General features: G+C 37.4%; 1 protein-coding gene across 14 annotated transcripts in view; it reads left to right on the top strand.

Annotated features, from left to right (window-relative positions):
* Nucleotides 1-8809, top strand: part of SNAP91 (synaptosome associated protein 91) — a 153789-nt gene extending 144980 nt beyond the window's left edge. For all 14 annotated transcript variants that reach the window (XM_040474074.1, XM_040474073.1, XM_040474067.1 and 11 more), the window contains 3 exons: nt 1231-1335; nt 5322-5424; nt 7398-8809. In XM_040474074.1, the coding sequence (XP_040330008.1) occupies nt 1231-1335; nt 5322-5414 (198 nt within the window). In that variant the 3' untranslated portion in view covers nt 5415-5424; nt 7398-8809. The remainder of the gene's footprint in view (nt 1-1230; nt 1336-5321; nt 5425-7397) is intronic.
* Nucleotides 8810-9242: the final 433 nt, after the last annotated feature.

Here is a 9242-nt window from a genome sequence, read left to right as displayed (position 1 = left end):
CTCTCTCCCTCCCTCCCTCTCTCTCTCCCTCCCTCCCTCTCTCTCTCTCTCTCCCCCTCTCTCTCTCTTTCCCTCTCCCCCTCTCCCATCCCCCCACCCCTCTCCCCCATTCACACACTCTCTCTCCCTCCCTCTCTCTCAAACAAAATATATTTATATTTAAAATAAGTTCTTATATCAAGATAATTTCTATGGTATATAGTTATGTCATTTTTGAAATAATACTTACCAAACATATTGTTAGCTCAGTTATCAAAATCAACTCTTAATCACTATACTAGCACTTTTCACTTACCACTTTTATCACTAGTAAATATTAGGACTATGATCCATAAACCAACACAGTTGATCAACAACTCTTTATCTCTTAAGAGTTATGCTTACAGCAGACAAATAATCACCAACAAAGCCTGGTTGGGATAAGGATGCCCTGTGGCCAGCCAGACTTCCACCGCACCTCAGTGATTCTCTGCCGTCTGCCAGCCTTACGGCACCCATTGTTCAAAATTACAAGTTATACTTTCTCACAGACCTGCATTCCTCAAAAATTTTCAGAAACATATTAAAGACATAAACGTCAGGCACTACTGTTACAAGATTCTTTACCTCAATACCTGGAGGTCGCTGTCTCACTCTTCCAAAGAATGAAGGCACAGAGTAAAATGAACAGCAGGCAAGAGTTTGGAAGAGTGTAAAATCAGAAAGTAAGAACAGTATGAAAGCTCTCTTTACAGAGAGGGAGCATTCGAAAGTGAATGCCCGCAGACTGTGGCCAAGGGCTTTGTTTTTATAGGGTTTTGCTTGGCCCCTTACCTTCCCCCTTGTTTCTTCTCAGGTCTTGCCCTTATTGGCTGGTAACTCTAAATGCCTAGTCATTCCTTTTTGATTGGGTCATTTCCACTGTATGAGGGGTGGTCTGCAGCCATACCACTCCTGGTGGGTCGTATGTTTTATGGTCTACTACTTATTTTTAGTTATGTCTTTTGTCAAATTCCTGAAGGAAACCTGAAGGGAGTAGGTGGTGTCCGCTACATGCTTAAGAGGAACCTTCTGCCTGATGGGGGGTTTGCTGTGGTCAGGTGCTCCCCACATTCTTCCAAAATAGGTGTTTTTCCCCACCCAGGGACCCCAAGTCCTAACATTTCCCTCTCTGCCTATTTTATCCTATCTTTCCCCATCATGTGACCATAGTGGATTCCACTTAGGCTGTGAACCACTCTTCCTTTTCAGCCTCCAGCTGGGACTGGCATGCCCATGATGCCTCAGCAGCCAGTGATGTTTGCACAGCCCATGATGAGGCCACCCTTTGGAGCTGCAGCTGTACCTGGCACACAGGTCGGTTTTTTAATGTCCTCAAAATAATGGCATTAATGTGTGAGTATAAAACTGCCATGTGGCAGACTCTTTAATCTTTTACCTGATACAATCCTTATATCTGTTGCTTCAAAAGTAAGGGGAATATGAAAGACAGATTAGCAATAGTGTGAGAAAAACGAATAGAAGTAACTTCCTATCCTAAGTCCCTCCATTCCTCTCCTACTTAATTCAGAATAATTCCTGAGAACAGCTAGACATTTAAAGTATCTGAGCATTTATTCTGTAAAAATGAGTACTTCTGATTCGTAGTTTTATTATGTGTTTCCAGAGTTAGGTAAACTCAGGGATAGGGACCACAGTCCTCCAGGCCACCAGATTTGCCCAGGCGTTGTGATACTAACGACAACAAGTTTGCCAAACTGCAGAGTCCAGGGGAGCAGCCCCTACTGTTGCAGAATTTTTTACCACAATACGCGGGATTCGTTGTCTGGCCGCTTTGAAGAATGAAGAGGTGGACACAAAATGAGTAGCAGGCAAAAGTTTACTAGAGTGTAAGATCAGAAAGGAAGAACAGTAGGAAAGCTCTCTGTACAGAGAGGGGACATTTGAAAGTGAATGCCCGAGGACTGTAGGTGAGGGCCCTTGTTTTATTAGGTTCTGGTCAGCCCTCCCTTCCCTTCCCCCTTGTTCCTAGGTTCTACCCTTATTGGCTTGATAGCTCTAGGTGCTGGGTTGTCCATTCCTGATTGGCTCGTTTCCATTGTATGTGGGTGGTCTCTGGCCATACCTAGGTCTTTTGTCCAGTTCCTGAAGGAAAACCTGAGGGGGGAGTAGGTGGGGTCTGTTACATTCTTAAGAAAAACCTTAAGCCTGAGGGGTTTTGCTGTGGTCAGGTACTCCCCGCATTGTTCCAAAATAGGTGTTTTCCTCTACCCAGGGACTTCAGGTCCTAATCTTTCCCTCTCTGCCTACTGAATCCTATCTTCTATCAAACTACAAGGCTGCCCTCACTTCAGACACCAGCCACAAGTTTGAGAGTCCCAAGGGCTACCCTCTCACTTCAGACCAGCTGCCTACAAATTTGAAGGTTCTCAGACAGTTTCCTAGAATAACACACAGAACTCAGGAAAGCATGAAATGTATTGCAGTTTTATTATAGTGAAAGGATACAAATTAGATGTAGCCATAAGAAAAGATGTGCAGGGTGAAATCTGGAACTGGGAAGGTCCCAAGCATGAAGCTTCTTTGCTCTCCAGAGTGTGTTACTCACCTGACATCCGTGTATAACAATATACATGCAGTATCGCCAACCCAGGAAGCTCCCCTGCACCTGGGGACGCGTGCCGCGTTTGTATTGAAGTTTCCGTATATAGGAATGACTGAATTCTTGTCTCTGTGGTTGAACTTAATCTCCAACCCCCCCTACCTCACTGAAAGTCAGGCTGATATCGTGTAGCCCCAAGAGCCAACACTCTAATACTGGTATTTCTGGTGTGGCCAGTCCCCACCCTGAGTCCTCTTACTAGCATCGACTGTCAGGTGTGGTTCCAAGAACCTTTGTCCACCCTGAATGACAAAGACATTCCTATCACTCAGGAAATTCCATAGGTTTAAGGGTTACCTACCAGGATTCAGGACAAACGACAAACCCCTCTTTAGATGAGGCCCTATTTCTTACTACACAAAGTGCTCCCTTCGCTTACAAAGATGCTAAGGCATGTACACTTTGCTGAATTGTTTTGCTAATAGTGATAGTCATGCTGATGAGTAACCAGTTCTTGATTCCTCTTATAAATGTCCTGGCCAAGGTGAGGGTATATGTAGAACCAAAGAGGCTTTCACCATGAGAAACTGACATGGATGGAGTCAAAACACCAAGTATGACTTTACTAGCACCATGCTGAGCAAAGCAAAACAAATAGCTCAAATACAATGTAATGGTATCGGCAAATGGTTTCACTTCTATAATGTTTTTAACTTACCAAATGGTGTTTATATTGTGTTATCCTTCGGATACCTACTTTGAACTTTCTGAGAATACTTTAATCTCTTTGGCTTCCTTTCATCGTCTCTAAAATCCATCCTCCCTACCCATTCCCAAATTTTACTTTCAGCTTCTTTAACCCCTCAAAAGCCACAATGACCAGAAGAGAGAACGATGGGTGTTCCAAGAGATAAATTTAGAATGTGAGAAACCCTAGCCTTCAAGGGCATACTCAAAATACTGGCTTCCTGAAAATTTTCTACCCTGCTTTGAGACAAATGGACCCTACCTCATGTGGTTTCTGAAGGGAGTGAGGAAGGTTCTGGGGGTAATAGTTGGGGTTTAATTTAATCTAGATATATTTAAATTGTAGGAAGGACCTGATTTATTATGAATGTTTTCGTGATGGTTGAATATACCCATGACTACCACTTTTTTGAAAAAAGGCAGAACATTTCTATTTTTATTACTTGGAAGAATTATTATTGAGGCTTTTAAAATCTTATTGTATTTAGTGTGCTGAAAGCTTTAGAAATAAATTAACATAATATTATTTAAATAGTTGTTTCTCTTGCATAATGCCAGTGTTACATAGCATCAGTTCATTTACTTAATTCAAAGAATGAAAATGAAAAATAGATGGCATGATGAAAATCGTGTTTTAATCATTTAATTGAATTTATAGTGATTTAGGAAACAGTATGCCATTTTACTAAAAGTTTTCGATTGTATTTCCCATATCAGAGAAGCATCAGAGATTATTATACTAGATAGTAAAATATGATTTTGTAACTTCAGAAAACAAAACAGTTTTTCATTACTGACACCTGGACTGTTCCACTCTATCTCATTTGGTTGGTATCATGATGATGTCATCTAACCAAATTATTCATGATGAACCAACTCTTGAGTTTCTTACCTTCCGAACAGCTTCAACACTTGCATTTATTTTCTTCCTGATCTTCCTGTGAAGTAGGATTCCTGCTTTTCAAAAAAGAAATTTGACTGATAGGTACTACAGTCACTCAATAGTTTCTAGATGTGGGAACAAATCTAAAAATCCTTACTTCTGGAGCTCTATTTATTGAACCAATGAAAACATATATCACTACCCCACAATCAGAGATTTCTATCCTGTTACAGGGTAGGAGAATAATTAGACTCTAAGGATCCATGTAAATTATTACCCTATATAGATTACGTGACCTTTTCCAAGGCCTCATACCCTAACACTCCTGCAAAAGCCTGCTTCCAAAGCTTATTTCTGTCACGTAATGAAATAATATGGGTGTTAGTTAAAGAGAATCAAGGTAAGTTCATTCTTTGTTGCTTTTGCTAGCAGTACAATATGATTTTATCCTATGGCATTTAGTAATTAGCCCTCTCTGTGAGCCGGACAGGCAATACAATTTACTGACATTCATAACTGGAAAACTCTGCCCATCTGAAACAGACAGTGCACCCAAACTTGTTTTCATTTAAAATGCTTTGTATGAAATTCTGGGATACCTAGCTAATAATTTAAAGTAATTTCTTAAGTGACTTTCTGCAAATTATTTCCTTTCAATTTTTCCTTCAAACTCATTCTCACTGTAAGGAAAAGTTATTAAAATTCCTTTATTAGCTTAGTGGTACTGATAACTCAAAGTAAAAATGCTTTTGTATAGAGCAATTGATTGTTGTGTTTTTTTACTCCATATTCATAATATCTATATGTGACTAGTTTTCCATGTCTTCCCTAACTCTTACCCATATTGTTCTGCCTGAGTCCTCAAATACTACTTGGGCAAAATCTGCTGTCAGAGAATTTTGAGAAAGCCAAATATCATTTGAAATGTACTTTATGAATCCAAAATTAAACACAACACTGTGGCTGAGTAGAACAAAGTAGATTTTATAAACCTTTAGCCATCTGATCTTCTGCATGTTTGGTTTCTGTGGTATGTGCTCTGCCTAATGCTTACCTGTCTCTCTGTTTGATTTCTCTTTCTGCTATCTTGGGCTGGCTTTTCCCCATTAGCTTTCTCCAAGCCCTACACCTGCCACTCAGAGTCCCAAGAAACCTCCAGCAAAGGACCCATTAGCGGATCTTAACATCAAGGATTTCTTGTAAACAATTTAAGGTATCTAATATTGAGCTTTTCCTGTGGGCTTGCAATAATGACCTATGCAGTGCTTAGCTATTTCAGGTATGATATTTGTACCTCTGTACTTTGAATACATGTATAGAGTAATAATTTGAGTGTTTATACTTATTAAGTCAGTATTAAAAGCCATTAATGAATTATCAGTAAATTTTTTTAAATCTTAATTTATAAAAGTAAGAGAGAGAAAAACCTCCAAGTTGTCCTGAAAAGCACAAAAATTTTACTGATAAAGCAAAAAGTTACCTGAGCTACTTGGTAAATTAGAAAATTACCACTTTACTACCTGATGATTGGAATTTATAAAAAGCTAACATTTATAATATTGCATTTAGAAATCATCTAAGAATATACTTGACTACAAAATTGTATTTTGTATTTGTTTATACTTTTTTGGCCTATCAAATAAAGCCTAGATTATTACCCTTTGCATTTCTTCATTCAAGCAGAATTTTAAATTTCTAATGCTGTAGTTTTAAATTTCTAGTATAATTTATGCAGTGATGATTAATGGACTTATGGAAGGAAACCAATAAAGGAAAAATGTTTACTAGTAACCCCAAACCTAACACAGTGGGTAGATTCTCAACAAATACTTGCAGAAAGTGGATAAACAGTAATAATGCTGCTTTTTTTTGCACAGTACTTTTCATATCCACTTCCTAATCATGAACTCCTCTGGTCATCTTTGTGAGAAATTAAATCCTATGGAATAAACTAGCCAGATACTTTTTGTCTCCATTGCACAGCTGAAGGAACTGATCATTGACATTGAGTGATTTGCCCAAGGTCCCACACTAGAGGAAGAGTAAGAGTGTCAACATTTTTGGGCCATTGTCCAATGTAATTTGTATTTTCTGTGTGTGTGTGTGTGTGTGTGTGTGCGCGCGTGCGTGTGCATACACACACACACACACATATGTATATGTATATATACATATGTGTGTGTATATATATATGTATAGATACACACACACATACATACACATACATACATATACATATGTATATTTAAACTTTCTCTAATGCCTACTAATATTTTTATGGATTCCTACTTGATGTTTTTTTCTTATATAAAGTTAGTAAGTTTTATCATTTTAAGGCCTTGACATCTCAGCCAAGTAATTTCTCCTTGTGCCTAACTTTTCCACTTTTGGTTGGACTGGGCTAGTGTAGGCATAAATGAGACAATGAGCACTTCTTAGCCATTAAAGTTTCAGGACTTACCAAGGATACTGCAGGGAGCAGCCTTTTATCCACCTCTCATTCAGTAAATATCACTCTCATCATATGCCCGGAACTCTGATGAGCACCTGAGACAGAGATGCTTGAGACAGTCCCGAGCCCAAAGGTTCACAGTCACAAGGGAGACAGACACAGACTAATTTATGAAAAAGAGTTACCCATGTGATTAAGCTTCACCCCAGGAAGATTTCCTGGCAGAGGTGACTGGTAAAGCACAGACTGGCCAGAGTAAAGGGGGAAGTGGTATTCGCAAAGGCACTGAGTCGCCATGGAAATCTCCCTCCTCTATTCTGTTACTTGTTCCACTGTTTAGTGACTCAGTGAACACCATAACTGAAAAGAAGCAAAAAATAATGAAAACGACTGCCATTCCTTTCCCCCCCTTCTGCCCTGTTTTAAAGGTGAACTGTTCTTAATTAATAGCAGATGTCTCACTACTAAGATTTCTAATAAGTATCCACATCTCAAAATTTTGCTATTTTTATCTAAAATGAAACTATACATTAAAAGTTTGTAAAAAAAATTTTTTTCCTTGCTAAAACTTTAAGCAAAGAATTGTGAAAGGTATATAAGTGTGAATTTGTTATACAGAAACATTTTGCATGAAGATTTTTCATAGTAACTGTGAAATAAAAATTGAAAGGGAGGTAGTATGTTTGAAGAGTGTGTAATATTGTTTCTAACTCAAGTGCTTTTTATCTTTACAGCTGCAATTTTTGTGACTGAATAGGAAAAAAATGAGTTTGGAGACTTCAAATAAAATTGATGCTCAGAGTTTCAAAGTGAGCCACCAGTACCAAACCCAATGCTTACTCGTAACTTCTCTTCCAAAATGTGTAGCACAGCTGTGAAAGTGAACATTAGGAATGTGTACTACCTTAGCTGTTATCCCTACTCTCAAAATTGTAGTGTATTTGGGTTATTTGTGTGTTGTACGATGTAAAAACAATGAATGGATGTTCCTGATGCCTTTAGTGCTTTTCTGGACCTCGCCCATGGACGGATGACGCAGCTGTTGTGTGGTGAGCCATTTGGAAAGATGTGTCTGTGTTTTTGAAGGTTTCAATGTATATATGACTTTTGGACAAACCTAAACTCTCCCCATGAATTCTCTTTTTCTCTGTATCTCTGTTACAAACATAGTGTGATAATATCAAATAGTAAGGAAAACACTCTTAAATATACAAAACTTTTTCGGTGTGGAGTACATTTTTCCAATCACAGGAACTTCAACTGTTGTGAGAAATGTTTATTTTTGTGGCACTGTATATGTTAAGAAATTTTGTTTTAAAAAATATAAGGGTTAACGTCCATAATAAATACTTCTCCTTGAACCTACCTTATCAAGAATGAAAAAATCATATGGAAAGAATTCCATATGTAATCACTGCTATATTAAAATGTATATTTTGATTATATTTGACAGGTTTTGCATCTAAATTGACCTATTTATTCATTCTTGATTAAATGCACTGAAAAGTAAAGGGTCTGTTTCTATCACGTCCGTGAAAATGAAATTAGAGATGTGCTATTCAGATGATTATGAAGGCACCCCAAGGTATATCTGTAATTTAAAGATTACTGCAAATATTTTTATTTTATTGTGGGATTTATGTACATCTGTTAATTTAGTATTTCTTTGTGTGTTCTGTAGACTAGTGTTCTTCCATCCCTCAACTGAGCTCAAAGTAGGTTTCGTTGTACCATTGTGATTAGAATTTAAACTAATTCAGAGAATTGTATCCTTTACTGTACATATTGTATTCTTTAATTTTTAATTTGTTGTCATACTGTATGTGCTGATGGCTTGGCTTAAGATTTTGATGCATAAATGAGGTCACTGTTGATCAGTGTTGCTAGTGGCTTGGCAGCTCTTTGTAAAAGCATACTGGGTTGGAAAGGTGTTTGCCTATTTTTCAAATTATTTAATAGATGTATGGTACCATTTAAAAGTGGTTGTATCTGAATTTACTGTGGGGATAACATACACTGTAATGGGGAAAAATTACCTAAAACCAATTTCAAAATGGCATTTCTTTCTATTTCAGTTTAAAAACCCAGTGCATGTACGCCCTCTGAGATGCAATAAACACCTTGAACAAAGAAAATGCAAACATAATCTTTCTCTTTTTGATTATTTTTTAGAGAAAACATCTGCTTCAGATGACACACAGCATATACAAATATTGAACACTTAAAAACATTCACAGTGAGAAATGCTGGCCATGCCAACATAGTTGTGATTATTTTACAATAAGTCAAAAACCAGAAAAAAAACATTATTATCAGCTGTTGCTAAACTTGGGACTCCATGGATGCTGCCAAATAAACTGAATTACATATTTCAAAAAAGAAGAGGATGAACTATCTTTTAAATTATGCAACTCTTCTAATAGTTTGGTGAGCATTATCCATGGAAGTTGAAGAATAATAAGACTTTAGATTATAGTTCACACACACATTTGTATGTGCATGCACTCAGATACAAAAATCTAGATCAGCCAATTATATTATATTATATTATATTATATTATATTATATTATATTATATT

The sequence above is a fragment of the Herpailurus yagouaroundi genome, unplaced genomic scaffold, assembly GCF_014898765.1.
Source record: "Herpailurus yagouaroundi ecotype Mexico unplaced genomic scaffold, PumYag 139, whole genome shotgun sequence".
Taxonomy (NCBI): Eukaryota; Metazoa; Chordata; class Mammalia; order Carnivora; family Felidae; genus Herpailurus; species Herpailurus yagouaroundi.
This window is presented reverse-complemented; position numbering and strand designations above follow the sequence as displayed.